Genomic DNA, 25,332 nt, shown 5'->3' on the forward strand with positions numbered 1-25,332 from the left:
TTACTCATTGTATTCATTTCTAAAATTAAAAATAATATAGAGCTGAAGACTCTGAAAACACATTTTATGAACTAAAGTGTTTGTTATGGTTATAATTAAAATAGTTTCAACTAAAACTAAAAATTTATGTGTACAATTGTGGTTACTTCTATGGGTAACAATAAATGAAATTATGGATAAATGAATTCATGCTCATTGAATAATTTTTTTTTGTAATGTCTATAGCTAATGTTTTTGTTGTTATATTAATTTATGCTTTAATATTGTATATTCTTACCATTGATAAAGATGTTTTATATCATGTATATATTTTAAGTGTTTTGTATGAAAATAATTTATCATATTAAAACTATTACTGTGTTATGGAAAACACTTGAACTAAACTTTACATTTGTAAAAGAAAAAAAAATAGCTTGATATTTATATGAAAAAAAAGACTAATAATAAATTATCATATTAATGATTTTAAAAATATTATTTATGACATGAAATTAAAATGAATTATTTTAATTAATATCATGTTTAAGATCATGTAAATGCTGATAAAAGAAGAAATCTTCATATGATAAATTGAAGGGATGGTCAAGTAAAAATTAAACTTGTCTTCTAGATTTTTTTTTAAAATATTTTTCATGTTTCTAAATTTAGAAACTTCCTTGATGATCAACATAATTATGAAGTGATTCTTGAGTGCAATGAGATTATTAATTCAAGACATGTGTTTTTGTTGGTAAATGATATACTTTTGATGACTTGTTTGAGTTAAGTGTTTTTATCTTGTAATAAAATATTTATAAGTTTTCTTTGATTATTACAAAATGTTAAGTTGTGATTTATGACATGCTATTATTATAATTGTTGAGAAATTTGGTTAGAGATCATTCAAATTATAAAATTTTCAGGTACAAAATTAATTAAATAGAGAAGTTATGATACATGTCTTTATAAATGAGTGTTTTGTGTGAAACTCATGGAATTATTCGTTAAGTGACATCATCATATATTGTTAATCTAATGGTGCGAAGAAAGAAACAAAAAATGCTTTGATATGGTAAATGTTATTTTACAAGTTCTAACTTGCCTAACATTATATTAGTGAAATTTTCTATCTTGTTTACCATATTTTGAACACAAAAGATTGTGATAAAACTTGTTATGAGTTATGAAAGAAAAAAGAACCACATTTAAAATATTTCAAAGTGTGGGGGTGTCTTACAATGGTTAACATACATGTTAATAAAAAAAATCTTAGTTATATATTATAAAGTGAATGAATATATACCTCATTCTTTTGCCATCTAGTGTAATATTATTTATGTTTCTTCTAGTTATGGCAATATGTCTAATTTCTTGAGATGATTGAATGATAACGTAAATTGGATATTGATTTTGGTGACAAAATCACCTATTGGTTATGGTTATGTTTTAACCTTGGATGGAGATACCCTATCATGGAAATATGTTAAAAAGTTGTTGTTCTATCATGATCTACTACGCAAGCATAAATTATTCCATTTGTTCAATGCATCCTGACAATTAAATTGTTATATTTAAATTTTAGTAAAAAATGTCAATGAAATTGACATATGAGAATGAGAGACAAATATATTAGAAACTTAATTACTCATGATATTATCTCTCTTGACTTTGTCAGGTCGGAAAGAAATATTGCAGATCTGCTTATCAAAGGGTTGATGCATCAACAACAAGTATTTGAGTCGTCGAGGGGAATGAGACTATAGCCCATGAATTAGTTGCAGTAATGGACACCCATCTTCACATGAATGGCGATCCCATGGAATGGAGTTCAATGGGTAACAACGAAGTTGTTGTTGACTAAAATACACCAAATAATTTGATTAATTTTTATGTCTCATTCCTATGACGAGGTGTACTATAAATTTTGGCAAAAATAAGGCTGAGGTATGTGCATTATTATGCTTATTGTATAAAATACGTCTTAATAAACCCAATGGTTGAGGTATGTGCATTATTTTATAAAATACCTCTTAATAAACTCAATGACAATTATTGTAGGGGTGTGAGTCACAAACCACCCTTTGAGGGTTTACCTAGTGAGTGTGATGGTGGGGCCGCCATTGTGAGACACGAGCAAGTCTCTAAGTGACACTCATGAAACAAGATACATGCACAAGGTCGTAACATGCACCCACTGATTAGAACCTATAATGAACACCGATATTGTATGTGTTATTTTCTAAAACCCGATCACAGGGGATGTAGCTCAAGACAATCAAGTCTCTGCATTTCCTCGGGTGGAAGTTTATAAGCACTAGGTGTAAGGGTCAGACTCGGAAGGTTCCTTGCGCTAAACTACAATATTTTGTTTTAAAAGATAATATATTTTTTATTTTATTTTATTTTTTAAATTATGTGGGGGATTGTTAGAAATATTTTAATATAATTTAAAAAACAAATAATTAAAATAAAAAAACTTACTGTTACTCATGTTTTTATAGACCTTTAATTTATGGGTTAATGTTTTTTATGGCTAACGGCTATATTCTTATTACAATTTACTCCTTTGTTTCTTTTTTCTACCTATAAATACAACTGAGGTGCATGGGAAAAGACACAACAGTATAACAACAAAACAACCATAAACACTAGAGTTCTCTTAGAAGTGTTCTTCTTTTCTTCTCTATATTATCTTTAAGATAATGGTGTTCATAAGGTTCGAAGATCCTTCCCTGCACTTGATTGATCTAACAGGTTGTTGTATCTTGGGAGAGAAACGTATATGATTTGAAACACATATGATTGTGTATTTGTTTAGTCATGTGCAGTAGGGGCGTTTTCTCTCTAAGGATAGCGGTATGCGTGCCTAAATCAAGGATATTTTTACTCCGTACCTTTTATTTATTATTTATTATTGTTATAAGAATGATCAAATCTCTGATAAATATTCATTTTTTTATATATATGTCTTAGTATTATTATTGATTTAATAATTATTATTATATCATTTTATATTTTTATTATTACTAGTATTATTTGAGTAATTGTTAAGACTTTGCCAAGTGTACCAAGTCGCGCAAGTAGTAACCGGTAAGACCGGGATATCGTTTCCCAAGAGACTTGTGTATACTAATTAATTGCGTAATTAGTGACTAATTTAAACTAATGAATAAATCCATATTTTGAGTTTCAATGTATGAAATTAAATTTTGCATAAATAATTAAAATTGAACTTTAGAAGTTAAAGGCACTTAGTGAATGGAAAAGATTAGAAATGAAATGACTTGATATTGCCGGGGTTAGAATTCACCAACTATGCTCTCATGCAACTACAATTTAACATCCTCTTCATTAATATGCTAATGTCAACCCACAATTTTACTCAAATCCTAATTCCTTAATGGATTAAGCCTAAATTTTTCTATTAAAAGTCAATTCCTTGAACTCTTAATAAGCAAATTTGCTTTATGCACTAAGGTTTAAGACAACCAATGGGTCAAGCCCCATTCTTAGGTACAAGCTCCATTGAGTTTTCTTATTCCAAATCTAGGTTTCAAAAGATATTTCCACACCCAATGAACCAAAAATCATGCAAAAGATGGCTAAATCAAAGCAAGCATTAAGTGAAGAAACAAGAAGACTAGCAATTAATGAAAGAGTCATATATATAATCAAAACATTTGCATTTACACAAGAGTTTCGTGGCTACATCTAACCCCAACAAAAACGGGTTTAGCTCTCCATTGTCATGGAGAGCTCAAGCTTGCAAATGAAAGAGATGGAAGAGAAAGAGATACAAAGAGGAAGATGGAGCTGTTCCCACAAGCCCTAGCACTCCTTCAAGCTCTCCAAATGTGTTCTTCGTGCCTCAAAAATGCCAAAGATCCATTTCCCCTCGCGAAAACAGAAGAAAAAGAGCCAACTTGCCACATCAGCGAACACTGGCGCATGGCGGAAGGGTCTCACTGCCAGGCGCAAGCCACCAAACAGGGGGCAAGTCTTCCCGTTACCGCCCGACGGTGACCAACAGTGGCGCCTGGTTGGCGCTAGTTTGGTGCCTGGCGCTGACGGTGGTTGCCGCCTGGCGCTGCCTTTGTGTCGCTAGGCGCTTCCTATTGACATTTTTGCACTTCTCCTTGCTGTTTCGAGTTACTCATTTGTCTGGGCTCTTGGAATAAAGCTTCCAATCTATAAAAAGGACACAAAAAATGGGGATTAGTGGTATATTTAGATCAATGTAACCCACAATGTATTTATTTACAAAAGTAAGGTAAAATTGAGGATTAAGTAGGTTAAAAGCTTTGGAAGAGATGATTTTGCTAATGAAATATAGCTTAGATAATGGTAAAAATTAACATTATCAGTAATCATTTTTTAACACAATATGCTAGATTGCGGCGTCCTCCATCTCTGTCTTATTTTGTGTTCTTCTCTGATTTATTTTTGTCATACCTTTGAAAGATTCAAATTTAGAAATGATGGTACTCTTTCCTAAATAGGATCATATCAAATGGTATCCATCCATTTCTTGCAAGGATCATGGTAGTAAACATTTCATAAAATGAATTTCATCTTAGTGGAAAAATATATAATAGATCAACGAACCCAAATGAATGAGTGAAGAACTTCAAATCCATGTGAATTGTCTAGTTATATTCTTATTCTTAATAGAATTTTTCCAATTGGACTTAAGGGAATAACATTATAGTGGTACTATGATTTACCACCTTACTTAATCAAATTGATTCAAACCAACAACGGATCTTATTAGGTCGTTTGGGGGGCAATGGCCCCACCCCCCCACCCCAAATTTTTTTAAATTTTATAAAAAATATTTTGAAATACTTTTAAAAAAAATTTAAATTAATTTTTATTTTTTTATAGAATATAATATTTAATCTTATTGAGATTTTTTTTCTTCCATTTTAAGTTTTTCATGTATTTTATTCATTTATAACTCTTGCATATCTTTTTTTGTTTTTTGTTTTAAAAAATAAATAGAAAGTTAGACACAAATTCATTCTTCTAACTTTCATTTCTCATCAATTCTCTTACCTCCTTCCTTTAAGATAAAAAATATAACTCTCTTTTGTCTTTTGATTGGGAAATATTAGTTTGATATTTAGTATTTTTTTCTCTTATGAATTTTTTGTATATTTATTTTTTTTTATGACGAAAGAGAAGTCATATACTATATGTTCTTTCATAACATTTTTTAGATGTGACTTGATTAACATATATTACTTTTTAGTAATTATGTCTTTCAATTTTTTATTAATTTTGATAAATTATTTTTTAGTCTTAATAATTTTTAAAAATTAGGTATATTGATGAAGAATAAAATAATAGATTCATTTTTTTTAAGTGAGGAAAGGATACCCGCGAAGATGAAAACAATAAAAATTCACTTCTCCACCTATTTCCTTGGAAGATACTAAGGATTTAATTGTTGAATTAGATAACCCTTTCTTAAGATTTAAAAGGAATTATAGGTGGGAAGTTTCATATTGATTCTTTAGAATTATAAGTGGAAAGTTTCATATTAATTCTTTAGAACTTATTTTCAAATATGGGAATATCAAGGGTAATAGATGAAATTAGAAAAACTTATTTAAAATGGGTTCCATATCAAATAGAACTTCAAAACTATCATTTTTCTTAGGAAAAACATACAAGGATATTTCAATACTGAATTATATATACTTTTGTTATATTAGTGACAATGATTAAATATATCAAATTTGAGTATATTATTTTGGCCTCTTCAAAAAATTTTATTAAGTGACAATGATTAAAATATATCAAATTTGAGTATATTATTTTGGCCCCTTTAAAACTTTTTATCAAGATCCGCCACGGATTCAAACCTTGTTTGCAAAGTTTAAGGCCTAATTTGCAATGATTCAACCTTAATGACCCTTAAGAACATAAGACAATAAGATAATGAACCCACTTGTAAATTTGTATAGAAGTTTATAGTGGTACCCCTCACAATCCAAGGACTTAATCTTGCAGTAGTTATGCATGCAATGATGGATGGACTATGACATGAACTATTTTTGGATAACCTACACATTAATGGTCTTCAAGACATGAAGATTCATGATAAGGAGCCTAAAATACATTATGGCTAAAGAAAATAAACATCGAAGTAAGAACAAAGATGTGGAGAAACGAGGTCGATTTGTCATCAATTAGTGTGAGTCTAGGCTTTGTGCGTTTTAGAATGACTAGCCAAACAACTAAATAACAATGGAGACACAAAAATTTAAGTCGCCTTTCATCTTAAATTGTTGCCCATATCACTACCATTGCCTTCTCCAACAAGTCTTGACCTAATCAAGCATTGTTAGTACCAACTAAACATCAATCATACAACTAAATAATCTACTTGGGTCAAATATATCATTAATGACCTTGTATGGTCTAGAGTCTTAACCCACTTTGTACAAATCAACTATGTTAGGAAGAGGCCAAGGGTGAGGTAATCATTGAGGTTGGTGTCGTGGTATGCAAGGAGTATATCAAGGTTGAGGATGAGGCAATCAACAAAATGGAAATGGACAAACAAAGCCTCCCCCCCCCCCCCACCAACCACCAAAAGGAAAACTATAATGAGGAGTAATAACAAGATTAGTAATAAGCTTAATAACATAATACTCAAAATGTTTAAGGAGTGGAGCATACTATATTGTTGGAGGTTTGGTCAAAGGATGAAGTTATAGTTCATTTCAACCCCCCTCCCTCCCCCCAACCACCAAAAGGAAAACTAGAATGAGGAGCAATAACAAGATTATTAATAAGCTCAATAACATAATACTCAAAATGTTTGAGGAGTTGAGCATATTGTATTGTTGGAGGTTTGGTCAAAGGATGAAGTTATGGATCATTTGAAATAATACAACTTTGTAGCAGTCAATGTGTGAATGTAATGGAAATATTTCCACCAAGACCTCTTCTTGAAATAATCTTTACTACTGAAGATATAAAAAAGCATGGCATTACATGTAAACTCATTGTATTGTTGATTTTCATCAATGTTAGATTATTGTAACAAATAATGAAGCAAAGAAATCGACTTTAAAGAAAAAAAAAGCATGGTCCAATTTAAAGAAAAAAAAGACTTAGGGGAAAACTCAAGTATTTCGTTAAATTGAGGTGATTTATTCCAAAATGGAGAATTTTATCTTCTAGAAAGAAACATGTATGTGACTAACTCAAAGAACTGTATAAGTTTAAATGTATAACTTTATGAGTTCCTATTGAATAAAATAGCAAAATTTGAAGTGAAGAAAGTTGTCTTATAGAAAATACCCATTACAAAGGTTGACCAAACATTTCTTGTAGTAACAGTGTAGTAAGTTAGTTTTTGCATGTTCCAAGATAAAGACAAATGCAAACAAATGACAAAATTCTTCAGTATTTGAAGCCAAGTTTAGAAAATGGGCTATTGTTTAGAAAAAAAAAAGGAGACTTTGAACTTGAAGATATATATTGATGCAAGCTAAACAATTTTGTTACTGATAGAAGATCTATCTTTGGACATTGTGAGTTTCTTGGATAAACTTTGCTAACTTGGAGAAGTAAAAATAGGATAAAGTATCTCATTCTAGTATAAAATTTGAATTTTAAGTCCTTGCTTAAGATATGTGTTAAATAAATAATTATTTTTCCTAGGTCTTATATGTGTGAAGTACTCTTGATAAAAAATCATACCCAATTGATGAGCTCCTAACCTCTACCAAGGATGAAGGCACATTCTTAGGGAGAATAAACATGTTTAGAAGGGAAGGTTCTAAATCTTCTCTCTTTTATAGGGGGTGGGGGTTTAGTTTTATTTTGACTTTTTTTTTTACTTGAGTTGAGTTGACCTTTGTTGACTTGATTTGCTGCCCTCTTGTTTGGTTATTTGTTTTGTAGAATAAGTTAGGGCCATCTTAGAAGAGTATACCACTACATGGAGTGAAGGAGAGACTCATCCTTGTACCGACATATAGGTGGCACATTTTTGGACGAGGTTGGGAGAGAAAGGTTGACCTTCCCTTCTACAAGGTCAATGGTGCTTAAAGGAGACGCTTGGAGACTAAGCTAGGTCAAGCCCCATGCAAGGAGTCTCCTTTTTAGATGACCTAGTTTATATAAACATTTTCCATATAATTTCTTCTTATTCCTTAGCTTTGTGTATTTGCTAAGAGACCATTTTTCCATCACTTATAAAAAAGGGCTTTTCTAGTCTTGTAAAAGAGTTGAATATTTTCAGTAAAATTACCTTATATTTGACAATTTGTGAAAGTGTTATCCTTTGAAAGTGTGTCTTCAGTAGTCTTATCTTGAGCCTAGAGCTCATGCATCCCCACTTATCTTGGGTTGGTGAGCCTTAATGCCCCCCTCAAGTGGCGTATTTCACCTTAATTCCCCTCTTTTTTCATGTCCTTCATATTTTTGTTCATTTTTCTTCTCTTTTGTTACTTTCAAGCATGTTTCCATTCAATTATTCTCTCTATTTCGTGTTCTTGTTTTAGTTTCTTTCTTAATTGAATCATCTCCTTCTCTAAAGCACTTAGACGTAAACCTTCACATCTAGATATTGATACGATCCTAAGAGGAAAGGTGATGATTTTTTTTGACTTTGGATTTGTTCTGTAAAAATAATCAGTATAATTAGAATAAAAAACACAGCATAAGACTGATATAGAATGCGCCACAATCGAGCAAATTGATAAGTAAAGGAAAACTTGCCACAAAAAGGTTATTTGATAAGATCAAAGTAGATGCCACAATCAAAAGATTGATAAGTCAAAACATCACAATCCAATCCAAAATTGATAAGTCTAGACGCCACAATCAGGATTGATAAGCAAGGAAGATTCGCTACGAAGATGTTAATCTCTAATAAGAATTTGACGTTCTAATCCAAGAATCAAGAGAATCCTCTCTTAAAGAAACAATTTCATTAATTAACGACCAGAGTAATTACAAAAATTTTGAAAATGCGAATAAATAAACTTTCCTACAAATTAAATTGGTGTCTATAAAGCATGTCCAAAGGAAATTATCCTTTGTCGATAGTAGATTGGACAAGAACCCTCCCATTACGTTCACTTAGTTGATCGTCCTATTTATGTGCCAAAATGAGTTCACCTTAAGTGTTATAGTTGAAACATGGTCTATTTGACTTAGTGGGACATCCTTACTTCATATAAGAATAATTGGTGATCTTTTTCTGCTAACGAAGAAGCTCTTGAGTAATGACTGGGTTCAAAGTTAAAAAAGTAACCATGAGGTTTGAAATTTATTCAACATTATTGGTTCTGCAATGTCTTGTTTTGGTTGGAGAGAGGTTAAGATAGTTGACCTTGCAACCTTAATCATAATATGTTGGTCGATTGAGTGATCTATGTTATACTCTATTTAAGACTTCTGAAGATTAATCAATAGATCTTTCTTCAAAATTAGTATATCAATCTTAGTCCTCAACTTCTTATAATTGAATTAATTCCTATGAAATAAGAAAAAAAGTCTACGATACAATTAATACAAAATCAATATAAAGAAAGAGATTATTATCAATTGTTAAGAAAATATCAAATAAAAGGTGACTATTACAATTACAATTTTCTTTTCAGCCTTTTCCAAGCAATTAATGAGATTATTGTTAAGCCCAAATTTAAAATAAATTTTTTTATTTATTAAAAGTCTATTGTGCATAAAAAATTATTTACTTAGAATTACATTTATTTCTTAATCATATATGTTTCAATTCTCTCTTGGTTAAATATTCTACTCACAATCAAATCATAATATTATTTTTAAGTACAAAATATTTTTAAGTACACATTTAATAATTGATATCAAATCTAAAGTCACGAATTTATTTTTTAATGAAACAATTATTGAGAAGAAAGTATTATTGTGAGTTACATGACATGGACAAAGTAGTAGTCCAACTTAGAATGTTTGACTCGACGAATTACAAATACAATCACAACAATAATATTTAATAAATAAATTTAAAAAAAAACAACTAAATTATAATTATTAAATATCAGTGGTTCAGCTACAATTATTTAATATTGTTGTTTTCTTTATTTTCCAACACTCAAAAGTCTATAAAAAAATACATCAATATCAAATAAAATATAATTTCATTATTCATACTAACTCTATCATATTAATATCCTCTTCAACTTGCAGTGACTTATGATTTTTATAATTTCAAAATCTTATATTGAAATTTTATTTTCTCATAAAAATAAAATGCAAACTTACATTTATAATAATGTGAATTGAGTTAACTAATGTGTTCTTTTAAAGTTATGCAAATAAACAGATGAAATATTCTTGTTATGTGCATAAGGAAATGTTTAACTTTTAATTTTACAAAGTTCCTACTATCGATTTTTTTTTAACTAACTTTCAATTTGAGAAAGTTTCAACAATAGAAAAAACAAGAATAAAGCAAGAGATATTTCTAATTGTCGAACTATTAATATTTTGAATTTGGTGAATGGCTAGGAGATATCGACAAAACACAAATGATTTTAAGTAAAGAAAATTCAATAAACATAGGAAATAAAAAAAAAAAAATTGGTTAAGCATTTCGTAAGAAAATATTGGACCAAATAAATGGAATATTTTAAAGGGAAGGGTGATTAGACCCATACAAATACACACCCTTCTTCTAAATTCTGAGAAAAGAGAATGAATATCGTAAGATTCAAGCAATAGTCTTTTCTGCGCCATCGCTCTCGATCCATCCCTTCAACGATCTTGCGTTTCATTCACAACATACTTCCAACTCATAACCATAACGGGTCATCAATTTCTTCTTCCTTTTCCTATTTTTTTCCAATTCAATTGCGTTTCAATCATTTTATTTTATTTTTTTCAATTCGTTCTCTTGTTTGTTCCAATTTGCGGTTTTTATTGTCTGAACTCTGGGTGATTGATACAGAGGGTGGATCTACATCAAAGCCCCCTATTTTTAACGTTTCTTCGGAATTCTCACCGGTATTTTAATTTGGGGTTTGCGGTTCTGTTTCTGAGGAGTATGAGATTAATGAAAATTTAATTGCTTTTCTTTTTCCTGTTCTTGGCGTGAGGTTTTGCCCTAGGATGATTGTGAAAAATTTTGTTACACTTTCGATTTATGTATTCAAATTTTCCAGTTGTTTGGATGTGTTGGAATCTGAATTGGCCTGTTGCTTGTGTCTCTTATGCGTCTAGCGGTGAACTAGGTTTTGCCTATCTTTCTGTTCTTGTTGAAAAGAAAATTGAAGTTTTTTTTTTGTTTTCTCTTTGTGACTGTTTGTTTTAGGTGGTAGCAATGTCGACTCCTGCGAGGAAGAGGCTCATGAGAGATTTCAAAAGGCTGCAGCAAGACCCACCTGCAGGAATCAGTGGTGCCCCTCAGGATAATAACATTATGCTGTGGAATGCTGTCATATTTGGGTGAGTTGAATTGGATAAAAGGTTCCCTGTGCTGTTTATTTCTCTGATATAGTCACTTTGTTTTCTTTCATTTTTTCCTCCACTTTGTTTAAGTATGGATGCATAAGAACTTTCTGCTTTCTTGTCTGCTTTGGATTGCAGTCCTGATGATACACCGTGGGATGGAGGTGAGTTTGTCCTTTTACCATACCATAACTCCTATATTGGAACAATCTTGATACATGTGTCATTTCAGTTATTTAGCCATCTTGTATACTGTATGCCGCTTTAATGATTCTGTAATGTTAGATGAGGTTGCTTGTACCATGCCTTCATTCTTCTAACAATTTTATTGTTACATTTTTTCCATGTAGTTTCTGATACGGCAGTGTTAATTATAATCTGTCTATTACATTGTTTTATATTAGCTTTACATTGTTTTTGTATATTGGCTTATATTTCTGCCTGAGGTGATGACATAGAGGAATAAGACATTTGTTGTTATGTTGATGTTAGAGATTGCATTTACATTTGCAAGGGAGAGATATTTTGTTAGACCATTTAGCTAAATCATTTTTTACTCTTGAAGCTCTATTATGATTTGGAAAAGTTAAATGGAAATTGGGTGCTCATAGTCAGATAATCTTAACTTTATCACAATAATGTCTACATATTTTTGAGTTATTCAGGCACGTTTAAGTTGACTCTCCAGTTTACTGAGGATTATCCTAACAAGCCACCAACTGTAAGATTTGTGTCACGAATGTTTCATCCAAACAGTAAGTTTTAGGTTGAAAAGGTTCTTCTTCCATAAATTACCTATCTAGCTGCTAATGCCATTTCTTTTTCTTTGGGAAGTTTATGCGGATGGAAGTATTTGTTTGGATATATTACAAAATCAATGGAGTCCCATATATGATGTAGCTGCCATACTCACTTCTATCCAGGTATTATCTTATGTAATATAGTGTCAGTTCTGCATTTTTTTTCATATCATTGTTAGTATATTACAAAACCAATATATCAAGCAGATATATTTACATAATTTAACTCTACACTTGAGGTTTGGTCTTGTGTTCCTTGACATATGTATTGCCACACCAACATTTCGTGCAAAATTAATTAAAAATCCTGTGCTCTTCTAGAATTACTTATGGTTTTTCCTTTATGAAAGAGCTATCTACTAGGAATTACTTTTTGTTGTAAAATGTCTGTTGCTGTTTTCTGATTCATGTCTTGATTCACTTGTAATGTTAACTTTTTTCCTTTCCTTTTTTACCATTAATTTTGTATTTTAATAAAGAATGGAGTTGCTATTCTGAACATGATGAATATTCTAAGAGAATATCATTTTCTTGTTTTCCTTACAAATCTCAAGGCCCTTTGTTGATTTAGTAGCTCTCAATTTTTACTGATTCTTATATTGTTTGTCAGTCCTTTCATATCGCTGCTCAATATTTGATCTCATTGCTATCACTTGTACTGTAATTTCAGAATTTTAAGCCGTGAAATGTGAAAAAATCTGTAATGAAACGGTTCTGTTTTCTTAGTTCCCTTGTTCGTGGGGATGAGGGCTTGTAAGAATTTTTTTTAAGTCTGACCTGCTAAGAAACTGTTTTTTGTTCAGATATGATGCATTCTTTACATTCTTTTCCTTTCATGCATATTCTATTTAGAAGGATTTCGGATCCTTCTGTTTGTGGTGAACTCATCTCAATTTTGCTTATAAAAATTACAGAACAAAAGATATAAAATAGAAGATTGTTATATATATATATATATATATATATATATATATATATATATATTATAATTTAGTTTCTATTTTTGTTTTGGGGGAGTGGGGTTCCTTTTGACAATGGGAATTGAACCTGCTATGGGTGCTTCCTGGTAAATTGTGCGCTACTATCACTGTTCTACGGTTCATTGACGGCAGATGTATCAGTTGTTTGACTTGTAATTTTTTTTTAAATCTAGCATATTGAGTATCTTTGGTACGCACCATGCCCCAATGTTTCCCTCTATTAGGATCATGATAGGGCCTGTATCAGAGGAATATTGGGAAATAAGGCCCAGCAGGGCCATCTAATTACAGTTATTAAGGAAAAGTTTCAATAGAGTTGTGACATATGATTACTTGTGCGGTCTGCTTAAACAGTCGGGGTGGATCATCAGTTAGTTAATTGATTGTAGTCTGATAAAACAGAGTTTCTGAAAGGAGCAACTCTTTGACATGGGAAAACCTTTGAAAGTAGATTCCTCTCCTTTTTTGGTGCAGATTTTATTTTCTATTAACATTCATTATCTTCAGTTCTACTCTATTCTTTTTCTGGGTTTGTATCGTCAGATCATGGTATCAGATGCTCTTGCTGCTACGTGCACATAATTTATTATTATTATTATATTATTTTTTTTTTATTACCCAACAAGTGTATTTTATTAATAGATTGGTATAAGGGGTACCCTCCGAAAACATAAAGATCAAGGGTTAGAGAAAGTCTGTAGGTGAAGCCTATACAAAACACATATTCTTCACACTGCATATACAAAAACTATTTAGCAAGGATGAGATAATGTTGTAAATTGTTGTTTTCCATTCTGATGTAATCTGGCTGTGTATCTATATTCCAGGGTGGTTGAGAAGTAATTTTGCATGACTAAATCTTTATCCTCATGATTCCACTCGTTTGATATCCTTTTTATGTATTATTCAGCATGTTAATAATTATTTTCTGAAAGCTAATTTTACTTTGGCAGTCATTGCTTTGTGATCCCAACCCAAATTCTCCTGCAAACTCAGAAGCAGCTCGAATGTTTAGTGAGAACAAGCGCGAGTACAATAGAAGAGTGAGAGAAATTGTGGAGCAAAGTTGGACAGCTGACTAAGCTGATCGTTATATGCTTGTGGACTTTGAAGATATGAATTGGTTTGCACTGCTACCTATAAGAAATACAATGTGCCAACTTACTGAATTTTATGTCGTATTCCTGTCTGTTTTGGATGTTAGGATCATCTTTTCTTTAATCAATTGTAGTTTATGCATGGTCCATGTCAGTTTATGTATTATAGAATTCTGTCATTTTGCATCGGATTATTGTCTACACGGTTCAATGTATAAGTTGTAGTTTTCTGAATTGGTTATGGTCCAAATTTCTTACGAAAACTAGCTTCAGTTTGTATGATTTTCTTGTCAGATTGTTTGTGTTGGATTTTGCTTTCAACCTTCCTTTGAGACCGTGAAGTTAACGTTTCAAAGAACTGCAGTTTAGTTTTCACAACAAAATATTTTCCTATCTTTGCGTTCTCAAAATTAAGGTATCATCTACACATGGTAAATGTGGTAAGTACATATGCTTTACTGTTATTCATTTTAAGAAAAAAAGGTTAAAAAGAAGGTGAGGGAAATGTGATTATTGTAATATCCCAATTTAGCATATTTATATTACTAATTGAATTATTACAAATTATATATTAAGCATTAAACAACCATACAAGTATAAAGTATGTATTTAATGTCTTATATACTTATCTAATAATTATACTCTAATTGACTATTGGGGGTCTAACTACTTAACCCTTCTACTTGTATTGTTTTATGTTTATGTATAACATATAATCATTACAGCTGGATAAATTATAAAATAAACAAACACAAAAAATATGGTAAGCTACACTAAATTTAGATCATATTAATAAAATTTAAACATTAATTCATATAAATTATTCATCATTTCAACATTTCACACATCATACTTAATTGTTAATAACATAAAGGATATCACACATACAAAGATTATCATGGCTTTTTTATACAATAACATTTGTCTTACATGATCTCTAAAGAATTGGTGTATTGAGTAGAATTCGAAATCATGCACTTGTCATAAAGGGTTATAGTTATATCATGACAGACCCAGATCCCTACTAAGGAGTATAATTAGGTAAATTTGTGATATTTGTGAGATATTGTAATTTCATCTATAAGACAGGGTAGTGTCCATTAGACACCCCCTGGTGCCCAACGCCATAAGCCTTTCGAAGTAAAATCCTAAGTACATTGGTAGGTTTACAACATTAAATTTGTCTAGGCTAACTATCAAGTGAACACTCAACAATCCTAGCGTGTGTTGTCCAACGGACCACTTGAATTCAGTGTCAAGTGAGCTACCAATGATCTCATGGTGACGCCTTATGGTACAACAATTAGAGCTCATTGACTTCTAATTTCAAGTTGGTGTCCAACGGTGTTGTAATGTTGTCCAATGGTCTACTGAAAAGTAAATTCTTGATTTGTCTATACTAGGATATTTAATTTGTTTGTCTAGATTCTTTTATCTTTTCTTTCATGCAAAATACCATGTTATAATTTAAATTAAGCCTAAATAAAAAAGCAAACCCGATATCCTAGGAAAGCTTTGAACATTGTGCTATGTTTTTTTCACACATTTTCCTTGCTTTCTATCGTTCCAAGCCGTTAGACTTGGGTTAATTGAGGTAAAAGAGGGAACGATAGAAAGAGAAAAGGAAAGAAGGAATGAAAACACTAATCTAAACACCATTCCAAAATTACAACATCCGAAAATTATCATCTTCAAAATCATCAATTCAACCTATAATATCCTGTATTATGTTTGGTCGTGTAGAGCAATACTGAAGATAAAGATTTTCAATGAATAACTAAGAACCGAAGGATCCAAGCATAAAACATTGATGATAGATCAAAATCGCGCAATAGTCAGAACAAAACAAAAAATTATATGAGAAAGCCAAATAATCATATTGATGTTAGATTAATTTGTTAATTATCTATAACTGGGTAATATTGTTGTTAGATAGAACTACATACCGAATGGTTATAGTGTGTGAACGTGAAGTTTAAGTGATGAGCCTCTAACGAACTAAGCAATAGAAAAAGTCAGACAGAAAATGAATGAAAAGTAACCAATGAATTTCATGTACAAATAAATTTCTTTATGTATTTATAATGTTAAAATTATAATACAAATAAACCCATTGTCAAATCAATAACCGCTTTTTGACAGGAAATACCAAGAAAAAAAAGAGATAACTCAATTTGTAAGAGCTATAGCTACATATATAACGACGGATAGCTCATGTCCTTTCTTTAGTTGTCATTGCATTTCCATCTTGAAGTTGGAACACATGTTAGATAGTGACACCAATGGCAGTGATCATATCCACTCTCACCCCGAAATAGCATCACTAGAGCAATAGATAACCTATTATTCAACAAATAAATTCAATATGATTAGAGAAAATCTACATTGCTGTGATAACAATAGAAATGCAGAAGTTGAGACAGACTAAAATACTCATGGCAAAGCAAATAACAGAATCAGTATTGGTTGATGTAGAGTGGATTATGCAAACAAATAACCAGTTTTTTTCGATTTCCTAGCAGGCCATGAGAACAGACATCTCTAAAGATCAAATTAAGATTTAGTTAATATAATCTCATGTAGCAAACTAATAATCTCTTCTCATATACCAAAAACAGCTGAATTATAATTCATGACAGTAGTTTTATTTGAGTTATGGTTAGGAGGATTTAAGAAAAGAACGAGTTCATATTCTCTACTGAGTTTTTTTTAATATAGTTCTTTATTAAGTCTTCAAAATAAACTGATCTTGGTACTCATGAGTATATTTTGAAAGCACAACAGATGAACAATACCAAAAAATCCAACAGAGAATCTAAATTCAAAAATAACTTACCCAACAATAAGTAAAATAAGAGAGACAATCCATAAAACATATTGGTAAGGCTTGTATTTTGACTTGAGGCGAACACCAGCTGGGAGACGTCGCTGTTCTAACCACCCAAATTGAGGGCGGAGCAGCAAAACAAAACCAAGGAGAAATCCTGTGAGGAATCCCCCAATATGAGCAAAGTTATCAACGTGGGGCAACATTCCAATGACAAGATTGATGACAATAATAAACAGCAGTGTGAACAAAGCAGCTGCCTGCAAAATGCAAAGAGAGGGTCAGGAACTTAGAAATATCATCTGAAATATACTATCCAAGTATTTCCCATATGTGCAAGTCAATAGGCCTAATTGATGAAAAGAAAAATAAAATACTCAGAAGACCATAACTAAAAGGGGTATTTATGAATTCAGTTTGAAGAGGGTACATAAAATTAACCTATATATCAAGATTCATGATGATGAACACAGGAAGTCGTCAAAATCTTTCCATAACAAGTCGTCAATAGTTTGAAGACTCTATACTCACCTTATTAGAATAGATACTCCAGTTTGTGATGAGTTCTGAAAGCATTGCTCCAAGAAGTCCAAAAAGAGCACCAGAAGCACCAACAGATATGTTGTTTCTAATGAATAGAGAAGATAGTACGCTCCCACCGAATCCAGAAAATAAGTAAATGATTCCTATCCTCACTGCCAACATTTTCACAAACTTCAGGCCATAATAACCATTCGAAGGTAAAATTTGAAGAACACAAAAGAAGATGAACACTTCCGAATGAGTGACCATGCTACTTTTTGTTCAAAATTTTGTGTATAATTCAAACTAAAACCTGGAAAAGAAAAACATACCAAACCCAAATTGTTGTTCAAGGCGAATGCCTATGAAGACTAGACTCAACATGTTTGCAGCCAAATGAACAATTCCTGCATGCAACCAAATGCAAGTGACAAGTCTCCATCCTTCATGGTGATACACAACGTCATACCACTGAAGTGCTCCCATCTTAGATAAGCTTAAAAAATGAAACAAAAATTAAATCAGTAAATATCTCTATAGATACTTGCCATTGCCAAGAGTTGGGGCAAAAAACTTCAATCTAAAATGAAAAAAAAAGTCATCACGGCCGAAAAATAGATGTCATTACTTCATTTACTTTATTAGTTATTTAACACCAAATACTAATTAATTACCACCTATAATTCGAGCAAAAGAGTAGAAGGATAAGGGTGATTTAGATTATCTATCACCAAGCATCCAGAACAGTAAAAAATGAGAAATAAAAATTTGTGATTGTATGATAAAAGACAGAAAATCCATCTATTAATTTAATTCAGGGTAATATGCGTGTTAGGAATCAGTTTTTTTTTCTTCAAAATTTGTCTTAACCTTTGTCCTTCAATTGTAGATAATGGATGAATTTCGTCCCTCGCCCACATATCTAAATTTGGAAGAGTAAAAATTCACAGATTATAACAGAATACAATGCTTTTACCTATAACAAGAACAAAGATCAATTTTGACAAAAAAAAAAAAAAAAAGAGGTCCTGAAACGCATTCTAACTTATCTGAATTTCCTTTATCAAAAATAAAATTTGACTTCTGTAAGATCAAACTTGACCACAAAGACAACAGTTCGAAATTCATGGCAGCAGAACCAAACCCAAACTCAACAACACAAGTAGATCACAAAAACCCCACACCCAATTCATGAAACGAAGCAAATTTCAGCACCCAACAAACCGAAACAAACCCAGCATCAACAAGCAAAAAAAAAAAAGTTAAACCAACGAGAAAAAAAAATGGTTGATCGAGCTCTTACGTAGACGAAGAAGGGCCAAACAAGGGATTCTCCCTAAGAGGCTGAAAGGAGAAGCGGCCCAGAAACGTGGCGACACAGTCCCCTTCAAAGGTGAGATTATTCCTGGGACAATCGTTGACATACATGGCCACAACGAAGACAACAACGTTAACCGCCACAAAAAGCGGCACGAGCCACGAGGTCCAGTGAACTTCTGGATCGTAAACATAGTTAGTAGGAGCGGCGGAGTAGGTGGTGGCGTTCTTGGTGGCTCCTCCACTCTCTAGATCTCTCCTCGCAGACGACATCGTTTTGGTCTCGAATTCTTGACTCAGGGAATGACGCGTTTACTTTGGAAGTCTCAAAAATTCTGAATGCTTCTACGCGAAATCTTTGGAAGCCTTAAATCTAAGAGTGAACAGAGAAAGGAAAGTGCGTGGAAGGGACACATCAACCATTAGTGGAAATATACGTTTCATTTCAGCTTTCCAACTAACACCTTCTTCTTCATCTCTGGTAAAAACTTTTTTTTTTTTTTGTTATTTTTTCAATAAACATTCATTCTTCTTCGACTAACACTTTTCTATTAAATGCCTTGTGGACGTCATTATAAAATTCAAATCTAAACACTCTTGATTCAATTTTCCTGATATCAATTGAATTATGCTTTGGATGTTATATAAGATTGTAAATCGTAAATAGAAAGGAAACAAAAGTTCTTGTTAGATTATTTTATCAAAGAAAAAATTTAGAAATTTTGAAATGGTAGGATAAACAAAAAGTATGATAAGATTTTATATTATGAATTTATATACATTAATTTTAGTTGTTCTAATAGAGATGAATATGAAACTTTGATAGGTGGTAAGATTCAAGTAGTACTTTGACTTGATTGTTTTTAATAGTTCTGAGATTGAATACTTTGTTGTCCAGATGGAGAAAATTCATTTGTCAAAATTATCTATGTTTAAGTAAGTTTTTAGATGTGAGAGTATAATGTGTATTTACAAAATTTCTGGATTATATGATATCTGTTGTAAAATAAAAGTTAATAAAACTTACCACCACATATATGATAATTAACAAATCAGCACATTAATATGGTAATAATATATATATATATATATATATATATATATATATATATATATATATATATATTGTAACTGCTCAAACAAATATTTTTGTAAATACTGTTTAGGCCAATAATGCTAAATAGGTGATACTCTTGGGTATAATTGTTGGGTTGAGTAAATATCCAAACTCAAAATTTTGATCAGCACATGAAGTGAACTTGTTGTCTTTAGGATATGTCTAATAGTCTCACATGACTTAAAAGTCAAAGTCAAAGACAATCATTCCTCCTTCTACCCTCTAAGACACACTTTTTTAAGGTCAAAATCTTAAAAGTGTTATAGGCTCCAAAACAAACAATATCTTGGATGTGATGATTGACTCTAATAATGTTATCTTATTAACGTCGTATGTGAGACTGAAAACTATCCTCCTTATCTGAACATTGAACATTAGCTTTATCTATGAGATGAAAACTACCCTCACCCTTAATTGAGGGGCTTGTTCTAATATACCCAATAGTCTCACATCATCGAGAAGTCGAAACAAATGATAGTTTAAATAATTTTGTATCTTTCCACTTTCCGATGTGACTTCTAAGAACAAAACAGGTGACAAAATTCTAGGTCGCAAAGCAGACAATAACTTGAATATAGTTGACCCTTGCAATACGATAATTGTATTTAAAATATTTTTTATATTTTAAATTTTTACCTTTACAACTATTTTTTAAGAATGATCTTTTTTGTATTTAAAATATTATTTATATTTAAAATTTTAACCTTTAGAATGATGTTTACATGTTAACAAAATAAAATGATTGATATAAAAATATGTTTTTGGTCATTAACTTTTACTTAAATTTCAAATTAGTTCCTTTTTGAAACTTTTGACTAATTTAGTTTTTCATCTTTAGAAATGTGTGGATTTAGTCATTTTAATCAAATCTTATTAAGTTTCTTTTAACGTTTTAAATGTATTTCATCATAACATTTGGTTTGTTATTCATGTATTTCAAGAGTAGATAGACTAAATTGGATCAAAATTTCAAAGATGTAATAATTCAATATTTTCATGAAAGTTATAGGACAAAAACATATATAACCCTATAAATTATTAAAAAAAATTGAATATTGTAATATATTTAAGGGTTAAATGTGTTTTTTTGTCTTTTACCTGTACATGAAAATTAGAATTAGTCTTTTTTCAAAACTTTGGGACTATTCTAGTCCCATAACTTTGGAAATTCGTGGGTTTTAGTCATTTAACCAAATTTTGTTAAGTTTATTTGATGTTTAAAACATTTTTTATAATATTATTTCAATTATTTACCTCGTTTGGCACATTTTCGCTTCAGTGTTAACTGAGAAACACATTTCAAATGTCAAATAAACTTAACACAATTTGGTTAAAATGACTAAATCAACTCATTTCTAAAGTTGAGAGACTAAATTAGGTCAAATTTCGGAAAGGAACTCATTTTAAAAACTAAAAATATATTTAACCAAAATTTTTAATATACTATTAGAAATGTATTTTTAACACTTAGTAAATGGATAATACTAAAAATACTAGTTAATCTTATTAATTCGTTGTATTATTTCAAACTAAATATGTATGTTCAGGAATTTGAATTTTTACGGAGTTCTTTCAATATTACTCAACTATCAGAACTTGATTTGTGAATGTTAATAATTTTTTGGATTATAATATTATTTTATATTTATATTATTCAAATAAGGGTTAAATATGTTGTTGGTTTCTTAATTTTCAGGAAAAAATGAAATTAGTCCCTCTTCCAAACTTTAGATCAATTTAGTCCCAAACTCTAGAAATGTATGGATCTAATACTTTTAACTAAATTTCGTTAAATTTTTTTGACATTTTAAACATATCTCATGATAATATTTGAGTAATTTGACACAGTTTGACACGTTTTCGCTTCAATATTAAGTTAAATACTATCCTAAATTATGTTTAAAACTTCAACTAAAGTTAACAAAATTTGATTAAAAAGACTAGATTCATCACACCTAAAAATTGGAGGACTAAATTGGACTAAAGTTTTAACGAAAGACTAATTTCAATCTTTACCAAAAGCTAACGGATCAAAGACATATTTAACTCTTCAAATGATAATAAAGAAATCATTATAAATAAAGAAAAAAAAACATGTAAACAAGAGCATCCGTTAGCATGCCTAAGTGAACTTTGTAATGCTCATATTTAATTAATAAGATGTAGTAATTGAATTAACGAAAAAAAAACGAATTTAAAAGAGTTCCTTAAGCGTTATCATTACCAAATTTAAGAGTATTATGTGAAGTTAATTGGTTGGCGTGGGTGGGGGAGACTTGCTTTTGGTGGGGTGTGTTTGTAGTGTCACGTAAGAAAATAATGCTAATATTAGGATACAAGATAGAATTTTGCCTTTATAAAACAATTTTATTGTAAGTTAAGGAATGAAAAACAAATAAAAATATTACTTACAAAAGAATTGACTTTTAAGATTATGAAATGCCATCATTACTCTAAATTTTTTTTATCTTTTAGAAATTATCACACTGTTAGTTAATAAAAAAATTGTTTTTAAATCAGTTTTAAAAATCATTACAGTGGACAAAAAACTTAAATGTAATTAATTGAAAAAAATAAAACTTAAATGTAATTAAATGACAATGCTGAAAACACGGATTGCTTTTTGAAGAAAACATGCGTAACGCATCAACCATAATGAGTAGTGTTTTTTTATTCATAAACCAAAAAATTAATTAAAGGGACGATATTGAATAAAGATTTATAATGTGAATATATAATGATTAATTTCAATAAAAATAGAATAATAATATTATTTATTTAGTACTAGTAGAAATCGAGGTGTATATCATAACGTAGGTAATTTATATTTGTAAATTGTTAAGTTTATGTATAAAGTAAAATTTTTATTGATCAACGAAGTTAGTTATATATTTATAAATATGATGAAAAAAAAACAATTTTATTTAACATTTTAAAATAACGATTATTATAAAATAGTGGTTAACAATAATTATATTATAAATGATAAAATATAAATATAAATTATTTATGCAAAAAATGAGAATATTTTATATGTATACTAATGTAAATATATGACGCGCTATTATTTATGTTGGTATTTTTAATATATATATATATATATATATATATATATATATATATATATATATAATGTTATATATATATATATATATATATATATATATATATGTATATATATATATATAACATTATATTATTATAATAATATTTAAACGTTACATTTATAAAAGGTAAAATAAAATGAATAGAAAAGAAAATGTTGATAAATGAAAAAAATAGATTTATAGAAAACAAATAAAAATAACAATTAATATTTAAAAATTAAATAAATAATTATATTATAAAGATAAAATAAAAATAATAATTATAGATACAAGAGAGAAGAAATCACTTAAATATATAAGTATAAATTCTATATAATATTTATCTTTGATTTTAATAATAAAAATTAAATTTACAGGTAAACAATCTTTAACTGAATATTTTATGTGTTTGTGTCGCACAGTGTTAGAATGCTTGAAGCGACGCGAAAGGTCCAATGAGTCCTTGTCTTTGTTGGGGAGTAGACGTCACGTGACAACCACGTGGTATTGAAGCTGTTGACAAAACTCTATGACGTGTCAATTTTTAGTTGGGTGACAAAAACAGTGGATTGTGGCTGCGGCACACGGTATTTCACACGTGGGATTGGTATGGTTTCATGTAAAATATTTTAGGATTAAATATTTTAGTATTTAATTTTAGAGAAAATTAATTTTTTTTCTTAAAAATTTTGGTTAATTTTTTTTAAATTATATAAATTTAGTTATTTTAACTATATTTTGTTAAATTTATTTAACGTTTCAAATATATTCATAATAGCTTATTAGTTAAAGTTGAAGCGAAAATATGTTAAACTCTGTAAATAACTAAAATCTATCATGAAATGCAATTGAAACCTTAAATAATCTTAACAAAATTTGGTTAAATTGATTAAATCTACGCAATTCTAAAATTTGAAGAGTAAATTGGGTCAAAGATTAAAAAATAGACTAATTTTGAAATTCACTGAAATTTAAGAGATCAACAACGAATTAAATCCAATATTTTAATGTCATATATATTTTTTGTCTCTCACTAAAAATTGAAATTAGTTTTTTTTTTTCAAAATTTTGATCGATTTAATCTTTTTTTTTATATAAATGTGTGGATTTAGTTATTTTAATTAGAAACGTGTTCTTCGACTAATATTGAAACAAAAATATATCAAATCATGTAACAACTCAAATGTTATCAAGATATATTTAAAAATTTAAATAAATTTAACAAAATTTGGTATAAAAAATTAAATTCAAATATTTATAAAGTTTGAGACTAAATATATATGAAATTTCAGAAGAAAAAAGACTAATTTTAATTTTTACTAAAAATTAAAAGATTAAAAGCATATTTAACTTATATTTTATTAAATGTTAAATAAGTTTTAGTTCATAACCTTGAGGTAAAATTATTAAAGTTTGAAGGCCTATTACAGAAAATTTAGATCGAATTTCAAGATTAAAAATTTATTTAATCATTTTATTAATTAAACTTTTTTACAATAATTTACAAAATTTACAATTTTCGTTTTAAAATTTCTATTGTTTTTTAAAAATTGTCTATGAATTTTTCATATAAATTTCATTTCTTAATTTTTATTAACTTTGTTTAATTTTAAAATTAATATTCCTGACTTATTATTTTTGACATGACCAGTGGAAAGAGATATGTATGATATTTTTATTTATTATACTTTTCTTTCAAGATTTAACAAAAGAACATGACAAATGGAAAAGGAATGTATGATATTTTCTCTTTATTATACTTTCTTTACAAGAATAAAAAGAAGGTAAAAGTTGCATAACTTGTCAGATGTAACTCTACACTCATTCAAAGTACTTCTGGGATTGTCATTAAGATTAAGGATAATTAAAATTATGGAATTAAAATTTTAGAAAAAGGGTTAAAAACTAAATTATGAATAATTCAATAAACTTGAAAAAATAAATAATAGAAAGATGTTTGTAACTTTAGTTAAATCCGTATAAAATACTGGCACAATGAATTTGTGCGTCTTATTTAATTTAATTATTTTTTTTCATTTTTATTTAATGCACTACACACGAATTCTTAACCATTTTCCCTTTTAAGTGAGATTATGTTATACTCATCTCAGTATGATACCAAAACAAAATACAAGTTTTGATATTACAGTTAA

General features: G+C 29.5%; 2 protein-coding genes across 3 annotated transcripts; one reads left to right on the forward strand and one right to left on the reverse strand.

Annotated features, from left to right (window-relative positions):
* The first annotated feature begins 10,626 nt into the window (after positions 1 to 10,626).
* Positions 10,627 to 14,603, forward strand: LOC114181978 (ubiquitin-conjugating enzyme E2 2). 2 transcript variants are annotated; one of them, XM_028068704.2, is made up of 6 exons: positions 10,627 to 10,793; positions 11,297 to 11,430; positions 11,572 to 11,597; positions 12,099 to 12,188; positions 12,268 to 12,356; positions 14,167 to 14,603. In XM_028068704.2, the coding sequence occupies exons 2-6, from the start codon at positions 11,306 to 11,308 to the stop codon at positions 14,293 to 14,295; spliced, it is 459 nt and encodes a 152-aa protein (XP_027924505.1). In that variant the 5' UTR covers positions 10,627 to 10,793; positions 11,297 to 11,305; the 3' UTR covers positions 14,296 to 14,603. The 2 variants fall into 2 exon arrangements, with proteins under 2 accessions (XP_027924505.1, XP_027924506.1); XM_028068705.2 differs by lacking the exon at positions 10,627 to 10,793 and adding an exon at positions 10,824 to 10,989.
* A 1,756-nt stretch (positions 14,604 to 16,359) lies between these two features.
* On the reverse strand, positions 16,360 to 19,390 carry LOC114182404 (RHOMBOID-like protein 2). Its single transcript, XM_028069273.2, has 5 exons — positions 18,963 to 19,390; positions 17,992 to 18,155; positions 17,669 to 17,832; positions 17,147 to 17,397; positions 16,360 to 16,650 (listed from the first exon to the last, which is right to left on the reverse strand). Exons 1-5 carry the CDS (start codon positions 19,247 to 19,249, stop codon positions 16,536 to 16,538), a joined length of 981 nt encoding a protein of 326 aa, XP_027925074.1. The 5' UTR covers positions 19,250 to 19,390; the 3' UTR covers positions 16,360 to 16,535.
* Positions 19,391 to 25,332: the final 5,942 nt, after the last annotated feature.

The sequence above is a fragment of the Vigna unguiculata genome, chromosome 4 (assembly GCF_037176805.1).
Source record: "Vigna unguiculata cultivar grain cowpea cultivar isolate G323 ecotype 2 chromosome 4, ASM3717680v1, whole genome shotgun sequence".
Taxonomy (NCBI): Eukaryota; Viridiplantae; Streptophyta; class Magnoliopsida; order Fabales; family Fabaceae; genus Vigna; species Vigna unguiculata.

What these genes read in the sequence shown, in the direction of transcription:
- LOC114181978 (XM_028068704.2), top strand. Translation starts at nt 11,306, where the DNA reads ATGTCGACTCCTGCGAGGAAGAGGCTCATGAGAGATTTCAAAAGGCTG. An exon ending in TGATACACCGTGGGATGGAG is followed by an intron (nt 11,598 to 12,098) that starts GTGAGTTTGTCC and finishes TGAGTTATTCAG; the next exon opens with GCACGTTTAAGTTGACTCTC. An exon ending in CCATACTCACTTCTATCCAG is followed by an intron (nt 12,357 to 14,166) that starts GTATTATCTTAT and finishes TTACTTTGGCAG; the next exon opens with TCATTGCTTTGTGATCCCAA.
- LOC114182404 (XM_028069273.2), bottom strand. Translation starts at nt 19,249, where the DNA reads ATGTCGTCTGCGAGGAGAGATCTAGAGAGTGGAGGAGCCACCAAGAAC. An exon ending in TTTGGCCCTTCTTCGTCTAC is followed by an intron (nt 18,156 to 18,962) that starts GTAAGAGCTCGA and finishes TCATTTTTTAAG; the next exon opens with CTTATCTAAGATGGGAGCAC. An exon ending in TGAACAACAATTTGGGTTTG is followed by an intron (nt 17,833 to 17,991) that starts GTATGTTTTTCT and finishes AAATGTTGGCAG; the next exon opens with TGAGGATAGGAATCATTTAC.